General features: G+C 37.3%; 1 protein-coding gene across 1 annotated transcript; it reads right to left on the bottom strand.

The window, feature by feature from the left end:
• Nucleotides 1-1279: 1279 nt before the first annotated feature.
• LOC129260016 (methyl-CpG-binding domain protein 2-like) lies at nucleotides 1280-15557 on the bottom strand. The gene is made up of 4 exons (XM_054898113.2): nucleotides 15353-15557; nucleotides 6199-6499; nucleotides 5401-5491; nucleotides 1280-3491 (listed from the first exon to the last, which is right to left on the bottom strand). The coding sequence occupies exons 1-4, from the start codon at nucleotides 15502-15504 to the stop codon at nucleotides 3370-3372; spliced, it is 666 nt and encodes a 221-aa protein (XP_054754088.1). The 5' UTR covers nucleotides 15505-15557; the 3' UTR covers nucleotides 1280-3369.
• Nucleotides 15558-15875: the final 318 nt, after the last annotated feature.

Here is a 15875-nt window from a genome sequence, read left to right as displayed (position 1 = left end):
CTCTAAGAATTTACCTGTTTTAACCTCAAGTTAAATATTATTGCAGCATCAGATAGAGTAAATGTTACTCTTTCATATTGGTCATTTATTTTGTATACAATATTTTGTTAAATAAGTACATTTCTGGCCTGAAAATGTGCCTCAAAACTCACAATGCCACTCTTGATATGCGGCACCTTTTAATCGGGTCAAGATCACACTTTTCCCACCAAGGTACAAGACGAGATTTCTGAAATTTTGTACTTGCATGAAATCCAGAGTTCTGATTGGCTGGATAAGGTTCACAGAACAACAGGCACAGGGTATTTGAGGAGATTACCACATGGGAAGTGTGACCTTCCCATGAACCCAGGCACTGGAACCGTTGGAATTTGCTAGTGTGTGGTCCCTTTGACCAATCAGAGTGCAGTATTCTTGTTTTCAAGCTGCTTTATGTACTTGGCCAATGAAAAGTGTGATCTTGACCCGATTAAACCAATTCTTATTTTGAAACCTATACCATTTTAAAGCATACATATTCAGCTTTATCATGATCTAAAAATCATTTGGGCTCAAACAAAAATAAAGTGTGAAAATAGCAGCTTTTGTCAGGTAAAAATGATTATTTTGTAGCATATTTTAGATCAAAATTTTAACCTATATTACAAAATCTTTGAATAAATTCAAACACATGACCTGAAAGAATGATTCTTCTTCTTTACAATGATACCAAATTCATGAAATTCGATGCACAATTAGAGCAGCAATGGCCGAATGAAAAGAGGTGTTTTGGTCCGCATCAAGCTCATTAAATATGCAAATCATCTCAAGTCATGAATATCACTTGGATGAAAGAAGCCACTTTCTTGGGACCTGCCGTCTGACTGTTATCTACAGACAATTCAGTACATGAGCAGAGCAGCCTTGATTTTCTTTTTTTTTTAAGTTGAACCTGTTCAAGTTCACCTTAAAAAAGCAATCTTTAATATTTAATTACATGTACTTATTCCAGAATATGTTGTGCATTTATTAATATGCATCAGAGCATATAAGCGGTTAAACAATGTTCTTGTTTGATTTTGGCACTGCAAACAGCTCAGAACTTGCTCATGATAACATTATGCAAGATGCAAGCTTATGCTGATTTGCAACAAGAGGGGGCGCTATTCCACTATCAACATTGGACACACAATTGCAATGAAAGGACTGCACAGCTGAAACAAGCCATGTTTATTTTTGTTCTCGGTTGTATTAGTGTGACTGTGAATATCTAATATATACTGTTTTCTCCAATTTTTTTATGACAGGAATTCAAGGTCACAAATAAATTGTCAAGATCAAAGATTTGTTCTTCAATCATAAATTTAAGGTCTCAAGACAATGAAACTTATTGAAAATTTGAATTAGCACTCAAGAAAGGGTCACCAGAACATTGTGTAACATCATGCGAATATGGAGGGGGGGGCATTATCATTACTAGTGGGACACCATGCTTATACAAGGACTTTCAAAAAGGACCCTACACAGCAATCTTGCTTCAATCTTGCACGTACATTTAGAATACCCTAAACAAGTGGTGTGTCTCATCCCCCCTCCTAAAAAATGTCTCATATATTCTATTTCAATGACAGAATGGCCCTTTCCATTTATTATGTTGAAAAGTATACACTTTTTACCTGATTTTGGCAATTCCAATACCCTTTTCACTGTATGCCTGCACATCTTCCAATCATGAAATCAACTGTTGATGTGCATTTGTAAGCAAGCATGATGCCCACCTTGCTCGCGTGTTAGTAATCTTTTCAACGGAATAACCCTATTTGAATCCCCTGGGATAATAAAGATGGTGAATATCTATCCCATTTTAAATCTCTCTCTGTGCATTATTCTCTGCCTCCCTTCTTTCTTGAAAGGCATTTCCTTTAAACTCACCCACACACACTATATTTCTCCCCCTCCCTTTCTATCCCTTACATCATACTTCCATATTATGTCCTCGCCGTCTCTTAATAGAAATTTAATCTTATGCTCGGACGGTATATCGGCAAAATAAAAGTGCATGTTTTTTATCTTTTTTTGTTAACCCTTTGGTATGTTGTCATCATGATAAAAAAAAACACGTTTTACAATAATAGTCAGATTTCTCTTTTCACTGTGAGTCCATTCCATTATCACGATACACATCAAACGCATGCTTCATCTATTTAAGTATACCTCCTGGTTGTTTTAGAAAGACTGCCGCATTTTGGTTACTTGCAAAATAAATCACATTACTTCCTAAAATTAAATCCTGTATGCTGATTGGTGTAAATAGCATCATGTGACCAAACATACTCTTACTAGTTTGCGATGATGTTGAAAATGAAACGCCCACTGAAAAAAAAATTTAATATTCCATGACGTCAATGATAAAATAGTGCACTATTCCATCATTGATGTCACAGATCATGCAATATCTCAGTCACACCGGTCAGCGAGGTGTCTCTACCGGGCAAGTCCAGTGAAGGGACGGCACAGGCACAAATCCGCATTCCGCTAAGCATGTGTCTTCAGGAAAAATAGGTCAATCAGCGCAGCGCGTTATCTATATTCCGATTACAAAGTATGAACTACCAGTACAAGAACTAGATTATCAAGATCTGTTGTTCTAACTTAAAAGTAGGATATAAAACAAAAATACCAGGCCTTTATTTCGAAAGTATAGAGGGAATTATTCATCCTCGGTTGTACTAGCAAAATTACTATTCTTCCCTCGTGGGGGAAATATAGTAATGCCAGTCCAAACTCCAAAACAATTCCCCCTATACTTACTCAAAGCCTGGTATATTTGTATACTAATCGTGTGCAAAGTCATGTGTAACTTACAAACAGCATTATAAAATACCATTTTGTTTATATTTCCCTTCTATGAATATTCATGAGTATTATAAAAAAAAAATGATTGGTCAGTTGCGGTCACATGAAAAAAAAATTATTTTTCCACTATATTTCCAGAGGAGAACTATTTGGAGCTCAATGAATTATTGAGCATGCGCAGTCTCCCCAAACTTTTCAGAGCTAACGCTGAATCTCCCGCACAGCAAGCAGCAGGTTGTCTTTAGTGGGAAACTAAATAATGTAGCGATTGCAGATACTGATCAGATTCCGCTGAGCATTGCAGCTGAAATATTTGGTATCATTCAAACTTCAAGAAGAGTTTTAAAAACGATATACCAGGCGTTTGTTTTGAAAGTGTTAGTGGGAACTATTTATCCTCGGTTGGACTGACAATATGAGTACATCGGAAAAAAATAGAACTTTCCAGTCAAACCTCAGACAAATGATGAATAATTCTCCACTTTACTTTCTCAAAGCCTGGTATATTTGTATATTATTCAGGTTCTTTTTAATTCAATTTATACTCATGGTGCTTACCTGAGAGCCGACCTGACCAAGGATGGGTTGTGAACTGAGATGTAGGCTTGATGCAAGACTTTGAAGTAAATTATCATTGGTAAGACCTGGACCTACACCTGTGAAAATGGTCAATGAAAATAGATACAATAAATATCATTTATCAAAATTAATTTCATAATAATGCCTCAATGATGATGATCCACAGCATTTATACAGTGCGTCCCACAAAAAACGAAACCGAGATTTATCGATGATTTATCATAACTTAATCACAAATACAATAGACAAATGACCTACCATTTTAAAGCTTAGAATCTCCTCTTTCATCTGGTATTACTTAGATAATTCCTCATTCACGCATGAGTGAGCAAAAACAATTTGAAGAAAGGATACCAAAAACTCATTTGGCGGGCCGTATCTGGGTTTTAAAAAGAAAACCACATGACTAAAAAGTTCAATATCTGCTCTTTAATTTGATACCTCAATTACAGAAAATGGTCAAGAAATAACAAAGTTCTGGTTATTTGAAATAAGGCTTGAATTTCAATAATTTCATAAAATAAAGAGGTTTCACAGGCTAGCGTTCAAACTCTCTCGACATTCCGTTTTGTTGACGATCAGCCATGCATTAAGTCTTTTGTTACCGTGCGATAGCTTCTGTGGGAAACCAGTGAAAACACGTTTATTTAATGAAATTATGGAAATTCAAGCATTGTTTCGAGGGATCATAACTTTTTTACTTCGTGACCATTTTCTGTGATTAAGGTATCAAATAAAAGAGCAGATATTGAACTTTTCAGTCATGTGATTTTCTCTTTGAAATTCAGATACCCCCCGCCAAATGAGTTTTTGGTATCCTTTCTTCAAATTGTTTTTGCTCACTCATGCGTGAATGAGGAATTATCTAAGTAATATCAGCTGAAAGAGGAGATTCTAAGCTTTACATTGGTAGGTCATATGTCTATTTTATTTATGATTAAGTTATGATAAATCATCGCTAAATCTCGGTTTCGTTTTTTCTGGGACGCACTGTATTGCGCCATATATCTGTTAAAACATTCATAGGCGCAGGCTCATCCAATAAGTTAATCACTACACATCTGCCGAAATAAGTGAGTTTTGAGAGACGGTTTAATGATTTGGATAGAAATGTAGATAAACCAGAGCTTATGATTATAAAAGTCAAAATTATGTACAGACTGGAAATTCAATCATTTAAAAAACATTGTCAAAATAAAATTAGGTACCTAAACGAAAGTCAAGCCTATTATCATGAAAGATTTATTCCAGCTTTCCAGATTTTTCTTGCTTTTATTGTCTATGCTGAAAAGGATAAAGAGAAAGACTGAAAAAAGTCAGAGCCAGAGGTGGTCAGCCTTTCTGAGTGAAAAAAAAATATTTGAATGAAATTTTAGTTGTTTTCTCTAGAGCTCCAATGATAAATGAAGAAAATATCCTTAGATATTCTGTATACGGCTATCCATCAGTGACACTAATGCTAAGACAATGTGTCCCAGAAAATGGAAACCTGTTTTCTGAGATCATAGATATATCACAATAACATGTTCTGTTATACATGTACATCTGAAATTCATAGCAAGACTTGGTTTAGGTGTCTTTGTTGACATGAGATGAAATTCTTAGTGAATTGTTAATGCATGGCAGATTAAAGAAAATAAATACTTAGAATGTTTGAGGTGATTTGCACATAAGAGCCTGAGTCCACTCTCATTTAGAGATCAGTTAAAGAAGCTACACAAAAAATTCATAGCAAATGCTAACGAGTGATCACTTTTTAGGTAGTGACGTTGTATCCTTAACAAATCCTTACCCATTTTACTTTAAAATCTTTTTTTTATATTTGAAATTCCTAACTATTCGTCCTCATCTACATGTAGGCATGAAAAATATGAATATCATGATGATGTATCATTTGCCTATTAAAGTTTACCAAAAAATAAAAAATAACTGGGAAATGTGAATTCCTATTTTATTTTCGAGACACAACATATACTCCAATCTTACTTATTAATCCATCTGGGAGCTCCATCGATTTCAGTATTTCTTCTGTCATATCGCACGCATTCAAACCTTGTAGTCGCTTCTCCCAGAAGAGCTACAGTATAGACAGAAAAAAATAAATGAAAGACACCAATGTAAGATCAATTGTATTTACAGAAAAGTGCAAATTCATCCTTAACTTGCATATCATGAATCATATTTCAATGAAAATCACCAATCAAGTTGGGTAGTATTTCCAAGACTCATAGGAGTGTTCTTGTCAGCAGTCTGTCACTTGACTGGATTATGGTAATGTCTGGTATCTCCTTGAGATCAGGGCGACATTTGCACACTTCATGTGTCTTGTCATGACCTTCAGACCTCAGGACCCTGTTTCATAAAACTAACAGTGTACAAATTAGATCCTAATTGGATAAGACACATTCATCAGAGTCAAATAATTTGAATTACTTTAAAAATGTCCAATGTCCATCTAGCATGACATGATATAATAATACAAAAAGAGTGAAGTTAAATATATCAGGATTCTCTCTTTACAATCAATGTCTAACTCAATATTCAAGTTGAAATGCAAGTTATAATTTATATGAATGTTACTGTTGCTGTTAATGTTAATCATTATTATTTTCATCACCAACCTAATCATCTTCTTTTGTTTTATTTAATATTATCAATCGCAGGATAAAAAATTGCAAAATTTAACCGAATCATGAGAATCACAATCACACTTTTGTTATAATATCAGGAATAATTTGAAGAAACTCAGTAATTCATGGCTTTTCAGAAGACAAGCAAGCTAACCTGCTTAGGAGTTTCCTTTGTGTCTTGCTTTGGGTCTGCTTTCGTCCTGTTCTTAATGTGGTTAGTCTTGAGTGTTACTGGTTGCTTGAAGATAGAAGCCGTCTGTCTAATTGGCAGGACTAGACTAGCATCATGCTTGGTTCCTCTGCTATAATCAAAGTGAATGTTCTTGAGTCTTTTACTCTTTCTCACCCCCGACGACAGGAGCTTCCCCGTCCGGAAGTCAAATGCGCTCAGGTCGATCGCATCACCAATGAATCGGGCAAGTTGAGGCTTGCTGCGCATTTTCTTTCCACATGGGCTGAAGAAAAGAGTGGAAAACACAATTTATCTTTAAGGCGATTATAAAACACAACTAGATATTCAACCAAATCACCACCTGGCATGCAAGCTCATTAAAGTGCAAATGATACCTGTAGCCTTGCTGCATAATTGGTTGATAAAAATTCCACTGTAGATGTCACTTTACTGTGGGTGCGTCGTGGTCTAGTGGTTTTGACTCTCGCTTTTGAAACAGAGGGTCATGGGTTCGAATCCCAGCCATGGCATGTTTTCCTTCAGCAAGAAATTTATCCACACTGTGCTGCACTCGACTCAGGTGAGGTGAATGGGTACCTGGCAGGAGTAATTCCTTGCATGCACTGAGCACCAGTGATGGTAGCTCGAGCTAAAGCCGGGGTAATAATAGCAACGCTTTGTATCCTCAGGCAAAAAGCGCTTTATAAATCCAGCTATTATTATTAAATTACGGAAATGCAAACATGGTAGTGCACATTGCTTTACAAGTTTTGTTATCCAAAGCTGGTTTCAATTTCCTGGAATCAAGCATTTTCATCTCTTCACGTTTGTCCTCATAACACTATGACTGTGTCCTCACGGTCAGTATAATTTTGGGAAAGAAGCCTCAAAATGTGTACTGGAATCATCATGCCCACGGGCTGATGAAACAAATGGAAGTTTTCATGTGTATTGATTTTTTGTAGGTGTTCCATGAAATCATGATTCCAAGTTCTTTTTCATAACATAAAAAAAGGGAAGATTGTTAACCAGTCTCTAAGCTCCAAACAAAATTCAAAATGGCAAGAACAGGAAAATGATAACGTCATGAATGACAAATGAAAAAAATATGATTTTCACACATGGACTCATCACGTAGGCCTACCTGTTTTCGCAATTTTGAATCTACTTTTAATAGTAAAGAGTCTTAAGGCAAATCTATTGTTTTTTTAGGGAAAAGAACTTGGAATCTCAGGAGAATAAAATGGAAAGTGTGGGGTTTTTTTTCATGTCATAAAATCACATAACTGTTTGATTACAGTTTGTCATGTCAGGTGCCTGAGCTCTGACACCTTTAGCGGCAGTGGAGCTTACCGAGTAAATCAAACTCTAACAACATACATGTAGCTTTAAAAACGTGAAAATGTGTGGTACAAGATGTCTGTACAGTACTCCTTGTCTGCGCATACATGTACGCATATTTGCATGATTCTGATACATGTAAAAGGGTTCACACACCTTCAAATACATAATCATAATGTAGACTGGTATCAGTGTCAAAATAGTGAAATGATATTGAATTTTCGATCTCAAGCATTTCATGTGTAATAGCCTAAAAAATGCAGCCTTTCTCACCAAAATCCCTGAAACATGGAAGTTGGGGAGCAGAGACGAATTTGCGAGGTTCCTGCCTATTTGTAGCTACTGTACATGCATATAAGCAGGTGATTTTATGAGTTTTTTGCTCTAAAAACCTGCTTTCTGATTGCAGCCTCTTGTGGCTAGGCGTATCTTAAGAGTTTCCAAAAACGACACCATCAGAAGGAGTGCCTAACATTGCCTTAGAATAAATCAAAAAAATTTCGATTCTGGAAAAGAAAAATTGTTTTTTAAGGATTCTCTATAGAAGCACGCTGAATGATTGCAATTTTGTTCTGCACTACGAAATATAGCATACATGAATAACATATACGTTACCAGCTAGAACATGACGTCATCCAGCTACGATCGCTGAATATCGTTATCGCTATCGATACTTTCGCATACTTTTTGGCCAAATTATTTTTGTGATCATGATGACTGTAATCTGCGCGATGAACCAATCAGCAGTCTCCAAATCACTGCCGCAAGCTGTGCAGAGCTTTGCTGTTTGTGTCACACAGTCGATGGGCAACATTTCGTTGTGTTCTGGTCCGACTCCAAGTAATAAACTATGCTAGCCTTACTGTAAATTAGGCGGCGCTTTTTTTATAAAGTTTTTATAAAGTGTCCGATATCAATTTTGCACATCGAAATGTTGTCCATTGACAGAACTCCATTGACTTTGTTCGTGTTGCGATAGATAATGTAAACACTGACGAACACAATGTGACTATTGCGCTATTCTGTATAATTTTGACGGAAAAGCGAGAAGTAATCAAAATATGCTTACCAGTGCGGTACTGGTGAGAAAACAGATCCTCTGAAAATACCTTTCATAATTCATATAAAATATACGAAAGTGAAATTCTAGGTCGATTTTGGTACAAGGTGATAAAGAATTGCACTTGTTTTGATGGAATACTGTGTGGGGCACTGGGAGGCTTGCAGTGCGCATGCTTACTGTATTTTCATTAATAAATTGGCTTGCAATCGTAGCTGGCTGACGTCATGTAAAATCCCAACCGCTGGAACCAGTGGGATTCGAACCTGTCATCTAGCAGTAGATGACAGGTTTGAATCCCACTGGTTCCAATTTTTTCTGACTTGTGATTTTCATTACAGATCAAGCATGCGATCTTAAACACATAGGAGTAATGCCGAAAATTTGTTAACAAATTATAATTTCTCCTATTAAAAAGCCTCTTTAAGATACAGTTCATTATAGAATAAAATACGCTGATGGTGCTACAAGCCTACAACAATTATTCCTGTGTATAAAATATAGAAAAAAAATATTGAGTGTCAGGGGAGAAAGAGACTACTATCACTGGATCTCGGAGCTTCGAATAGAAGCATCACCGGAAACAGGTATCTGTGGTGAGAAGCATTTTTATCCAGCTCTGTGGAGGTCAGTGGTGTCATCAATTCCGTTAGCTTACTGTAATTGAGCACAAGAGGGCGGTACAGCCTCTCTACATAGAAGTCTATGCGCTGCTGTGGATAATGACAAATTTCCAGATACATTCTGACGATTTTGCAAAGAGTCTTGCAATAAATGAAAATATATCGTTGATTCCAAGAAAAGGCCTAGTAAAAAAGAAAGTAGTTGATCGTCCTCGTACGCATCTATTTTGGCCGCCGCATGGAATTTTTTACTATTTACTATTTTCAAAAATTGGCAAAAAAAAAATCAAAAAGTGATGATTCTAGTCCGCGCCCGCTTCCCTTTTTGATTGCCCCATCAATTTTCTTGATATTTACTATTTTTATGGCTGCTGAAAAGCGAAAAAAAATACACAAAATTGGCAAGCGATTTGCTCTCACGTGCTCTGGGATCTCTCTCGCAACTTCCTAAATCAATTGCAAAGTCCGATATCGCCGTACCGCGATAAAGAAAAAAATTCTGATTTGGTTTTTTATTGGTAATTTTGAAGATACGATCATAAATTAGCGAGAAAATAAAGTTTGCAAACTCGGAAAAAATAACAGATTTCTTCATTTTGAGTGAATTTTCGGGGACCCCGCTTCCTAAAATCTGAAATAATCAGTCGCGTGCTTTGGAAATATGGCGCAGATGAATCAATTTTAATGACGTAATTTGTATTTCAGCGGGGGTTTTCGGTGAGTGATAGCCCAATGATAGCGCCTGTACTTCGGTGCGTGTTTCAGTGATTGACTGTGCTTGTGACTGAGTTGGGTGTGCATGTGTGCTGCGTTGTGATAGACTGTGCTGACGCGACATGTGAAATGAATAATTTTCTGGCGAGTTTTATAACGTTAGCTATCCAGCGGCAATGCATTGAATATTCAAAAAAATATTTTCAAGTGAGTTATTCATTATCAAGAAATTGAAAATTATGAAAAGGATTACAGTAAGTACCAATTCTGTTCAAATTTGATAAACTTCATCCTTCCCTGAGCTATTCAATTTGATGGACAATTGTACGATCTAGATCTAATAGTAAGTTACAAATATTGAAATAATAAACATTGAACAATTAACAATGAATTCAATAACCATTTAACAATTGTCTTAAACAATTGATATCAATAAAGAACAAGTGGAGCCCCTCTGGCAGTCTCACCTGCATCACGTGATTCAATATAGCAGCAGTGCTGACTTTGATAGCAAATAGTAAGGACCTCCCTCATCACTGCTCTCAAAAACCCGGACGATCAACTACTTTCTTGTTTTACTTGGCCTCAATTACAGCAAAAACGGAAGGAAGATCAACGTCTGGTTCAGGGAGAAAGACTGGTAAGTCAAACTCTCTTACTTTTACATTTATAAATGAGAATTCTTACTGTCACTACGCCTCACATACCACTAGTCCCACCCCCTACCTTTGACTGTATGGCGATTGGTCGTCTTGTCTTTCCGTTAATGCCCACAATCATTATATTGATTATTATGGCATATGAACGTCAAGATTGACTTGACCTGAATTTGCCGGGACCGGCAAGTGTACACCGGGTGAACACCCTTCTCTTTGACGAACTATTGGTTTTAACGTGCATAGGTTGTGACTCTCCTATGCACGGGACTAACATTTGCGTCCTTTCCGATGGACGGAGTGTTTTCCAACTGCATTCACACCTGCACTGAATACAGAGGTGAGACACGCTAACACACAACGCTATAGCATCAGATTTTTTGTTAGACAAGTTTTGGCATGAGCGGGACTCGAACCCCTCACATTGAGATCTACAATCTTATCCGAAACATGCGCTCTAACCGACTGAGATTCGCTGCCTCCCTGGTCGGGGCGTACGAGTGCTAAAAATAATAATTTTCATATTCTTTACACCCATGACCCATGTATATGATTTCTAGCCAGAATATACCAGTCCTGTGCCCAGGGAGGGGAAAAACGGAGTAGAAACAAGGTGTGGGAAGGGAAAGGCAACTTCGATATTTTTCCCACACGAAAGCAAAAATCTGTAATAAATGAAGAGAATGCCTCGTTTAGGCTTTTATTCTTTTGACAAAAAAAGAAAAGAAAAACAATGAAGCTATCTAATAGACCTTATCGCAAATAGATTCACGCAAAGGGAGCAATAGCGCCGCTGTTGTCCGGATGCGACCATGCGAGCGCAAGCAGCCGACAATAAAGTGTACGATTTCCATAGTGTTTCAAAATACGATCGACGCCGGCAGCCAACATTTTGCTAACTTCCAGTAAACGCCTCGTCATATTTGTTCCAGAGTCTAACATCACTTTTCTTCTTAATCATGGGTGGCAGAGATAGATGTGCTGTATATAGCTGCAAGAATTACCACAGATTTTAAAAAGACAAGTGCAATTTTCTTTCATTTTCGCGCACTGTCTGTGCGCATTTTGAGCTGTGCAGCTGCTGTGCAAAGTAAGCTTGTATGCACGGACAGCGGGCATGCACTCTCGGCCCAGGGGTACGTCGGTGAGGCAGTGGAGGAAACTGGTCCCGGAATTCCAAGCAATAATAAAATGATGATCAATAAAACAAACTCTGCAGTAGATTTGATTACTTTAGTCTAGTTATATATTTTTTGTAATATCAATCGATAGTCAAGAATACATGTTTCATAAATAATTATCTCAATCATGATTTTATTCAGAGTAGGCCTATAAACCGAGCTGTGTTTTCTTTTTCTCTCCACAGATAGGCTACATAATATTATTGCATATTATTCAGGATCGTGGTCGGACATTCTGAAGTTTTATTATTGGCATGCATAGACAAAATAATGAATGAAATAGAAAAAAATGAGAATAGATGAAAGTATATTGAGAGAAAAATAAGTTAAAAAAAGAAAAAAGAAATTAATGAGGAAGGTGATTTGTAAGAGAAGTGACTGAATGCGATGAAATTAATTGAAGATGTAAATGTTGAAATTAGATTTTTTATCAAAAGAATGGAATATATATCATCTATATGAATTAAATATCCATCATCTGCTAAGTTTCAGACAAAACAAAATTACAGAGAGATTGGAGAGATAGGGCCTATACGGGATCATAAAATGTTTTAAATTGAGGGATTTATTCATCTTTATTCTGCATGTCATAGGCCTATTATTTTGTATGTCCTTAATATTATGTATATGTATATATATATATATATACACTAGCTTATTTTGGGCTTTAGATTTGTCTCATGCACCAGAACTTGTATGATCAAACTACCGGTAAACAGCCCGAGTTGCAAAAAAGAACTATATTTCCCCCAAAATAACAAAAACTAGCTAAATTTATATGGAGATATATGGTCTACATTATGATTCTCATGAATATTCTTTAATGGAAAAATATGCTATCTAATTCGGATCGCCGACGTGCTCTTTTCTAAAGTCGATCGGCATTGACCCGCAATCACCGTCTCACTTTTCCCACAAAATCTTCCCAAGTTTAGTCCCAGAAAACTTCGAAAATACGGTGAATATTGAGTTCATACTTTCACTGGGCAATCATGATACAAAGATTGTTATATAAATCCACATTAAAGTATCCAAAATAATATAAATACGAAGAAATCAGACTTTAAAAAAGCCTGGATTTTGAGTGACACTACACAAAACATGTGGCGTTGTAGGCTTCCCGAAAGCCACCCAAGGGTTCATTACATGCCGCCACGCACAGAAAATCAAGCCATCGAAGTCGTGTGTTGTGGACCCAAGAAGTGAGATCCCAGCACGCGCGACCCACTAGTTAGAAATCCACTGCCAAACGCGGTTCGTGGTGCGAGGTTAGTATACTAATACTAACCTCGCAATACGTGTGACTGTGAGTGCCCGAAAGCCGATTCCGCGTTTGCCCCCTTTCGCATCCCGTGATCCTCTGCGATGACAGACGCCTTCACGCGACAGACGCTATTTGCGATAAGGTCTATATTCAGTACGTAAGTCGTTACCCTTCTTCTTCCCTTTTTTCCTCACTCTCACTCAGTCTCAGTTCGGTTTTTCTTTTTTTCTCCTTTGGTAGGGTGTCTGGAGAAAAAAATTATTTTTCTTATTTCAAGAAAATATCACATTTTCTTTGTGAATTTGAAGAGAAATGACCTTCAGACTGACAGAAATGTAACATTTTTGAAAAAAATCCAATTATTGGCTGCAAAAAAGAAAAATGAAATTAGGTAAATTTTCAGCATTTCTCTGCCATAGACTGTGTAGTTAAGAAATGGACACACACAAATCAAAATTTTTAGCTTCCGAGAGCTGTTATAAATTTATTATTAATGCCAAAAACTTGTCCATAAAGAGTCCAATAGGATTTTTTATGCTTTATCTGATGGTATGATTTTTATAAAGATTTGGAAACCAGATCACAATGAAAAATTGCGACAAAGTGAAAAAAATTGTGCAAAACAGAAATTTCATTTTCCCATAGAAAACGCATGGAGAAATGGCAATCTCAACACACACAAAAATAAGGGTTTGCAATTTATCTCTAAATCCTTATTTAAAATGATCATACTATTACTAACTTGTCCTTACTGTCAAAAGAAGCCCCTGAATTTTCTCTTTCCATACATGCCAAACACAAGTTAATAATAAATTCAGATCACATTTTTCTAGTAGCCTGAACTTCCCTGAAAAAATGTGCCATATTTTCCCCTAAATTAGCCTGTTTTATGCTGACACTTTTCAGTGTGGCTTCAGACACCCCACTCACACTAGTACGAGGTTCGTATACGAACCTCGTACACCGGACCGTGTTTGACCGTAGATTTCGAAGTAGTCGGCAAACATCGCTTCATTGCTGAAGTAATATTTGCCGAAGCTCCTTCTCGCTACGCACCGGGGCTCTTTCCGGTAATTAGCAATACATTAAAAAATTAAAAAAGTAAAAAGGTATAGGCCTAATAATCGGTCAAAAAGAGCAAATTTCGCTTACCTCGGCCTGGAAAGTGTCTTCGCTTATCTCTTCTACGGAAATACAAGGAAGCCCGTTGGTGGCGCTAATAAATTTCACAACCTTGATTCAGCTCCTCGGTAATTTCATAACCGTGTCCAAATTCTTTGAATGCGCTATTCTTATGATTACTTGACTAATTATGGGCACAAATAAATGGAATACCTTCATAAACATAATTCAAGATTATTATTGGCGATGATAACACTTTATTGCAAATAATTTAAAACGATGACTAATAAACAAAAATAGAAAAAAAAATCTACGTACCTGGAACGAAACCAGCGGTACAAAGCTATAACAAACGATACGGTCTGCCGAAGTCTATACGACGAAAAGATTGGTCACTTTACGGACTTCTCGTAGTGCTTTGCGTCGATTTGTGTGTAAAATAAGTTAGGTGCCTAGTCTTGGCCCTTGTCATGTCTTTGATATGAATATAAATCGCGCGCCCTCTTTAGGCCAAAAATTGATGTTGTCGTTCATCCACAATCGTACTGCCGCGCGATCGTCAAGAGCAAGAAAAGACGAGGAACAGAGGGGAATAGAGTACTCAAATAAGTCTCCAAATTGACTTCATACGGATTGGTAAGTGAAATGAAATAATTTTATGGAATATTGATATATTTAGCAATATCGATTCGGCTATATGCATACAATTAGTTAATCTGGTATCCAGGAATCTCCAAATTCTGTGGAAGGATCAGCTCATAGAGTGAGTTGCATGCGACATGCCTTGATTTTACCGTGCACGGCGGCAGCATTGCAACCATGGGTGCAGACACCCTACCTTTGCCTGGCTTTGACCGAGTTTGACTTTTTATTGAGTTTTTCCCCCTTCTTTTTAAGTTTTTTTTCCTTTTGCAGTCTTGGGGGCATTTTTTGAGGGGGCGACCCCCCTGGATACACGCCTTGCATAAGGTAGCAAAAACTCTGACAAAACAGTGTTGCTGTGTGTGTGGGGGGGGGGGGGTTCGTGCTGTGCCCACGCGAAGCGTAATAGCGCCGACACAATCTCACTGCATACATCAGACTCTTCGCGTGGGACTACACCAATTGCGATTCATACACAAAGAGGCACCAGCCGCGTATTGAAAATGATAATTATAGATTGTCAATATGCTTACCTATAGTAATACACATCAGTCTTTCCAGCAGAAAGCCCAGATTTCCGTATTACTTCTTCTCTTTTCCAACCGGCTGGTAACCCGGGGCAATCTTGTAATCCTTTGGTGTCTATTCTTTCCTCGCTATCCATATTTTTTTCCACCGGTATCATAATTGTTCGCTGTAGCTCGTACCTTACGTGTAGATGGCGCTACATTTTAAAGGGAAACTCTACCCTAAAATTGATGTGCGGACCCGTGTCGAGAAGAATTGAGAATGACGCCCGGGGGGGCCACTTCCATTCACGAGTGGACACCATGCGCGACCATGGGGTCTCGAAAAGCACCCTAAACACGTAATTTCCATATTCTGAAAATGCACCCCTTTACAAGTATTGGCGTGTGAAACCCTACCCTTAACAAGTATTGGAAACAAAACGATACTCTTGGCAAATATTCCCTGAAATGAACCCCTAAACAAGTACAGGAATGTTTTATTGTTACGGGTCCTTCGGTCGTCGGCTTTACCTTATTTGGTTTAGTA

Source organism: Lytechinus pictus, unplaced genomic scaffold (assembly GCF_037042905.1).
Source record: "Lytechinus pictus isolate F3 Inbred unplaced genomic scaffold, Lp3.0 scaffold_19, whole genome shotgun sequence".
In the NCBI taxonomy this organism is placed as follows: Eukaryota; Metazoa; Echinodermata; class Echinoidea; order Temnopleuroida; family Toxopneustidae; genus Lytechinus; species Lytechinus pictus.
The sequence above is the reverse complement of the archived record's forward strand: the minus strand, read 5'-3'. Positions and strand labels throughout refer to the sequence as shown.

Excerpts from the sequence above, each read along its gene's own strand:
- LOC129260016 (XM_054898113.2), bottom strand. The coding sequence starts at position 15,504 with ATGATACCGGTGGAAAAAAATATGGATAGCGAGGAAAGAATAGACACC. Across the intron at positions 6,500-15,352 it reads ACTGATGTGTATTACTATAG|CCCATGTGGAAAGAAAATGC; the intron begins GTAAGCATATTG and ends TCTTTTCTTCAG. Across the intron at positions 5,492-6,198 it reads CAAAGGAAACTCCTAAGCAG|CTCTTCTGGGAGAAGCGACT; the intron begins GTTAGCTTGCTT and ends TCTATACTGTAG.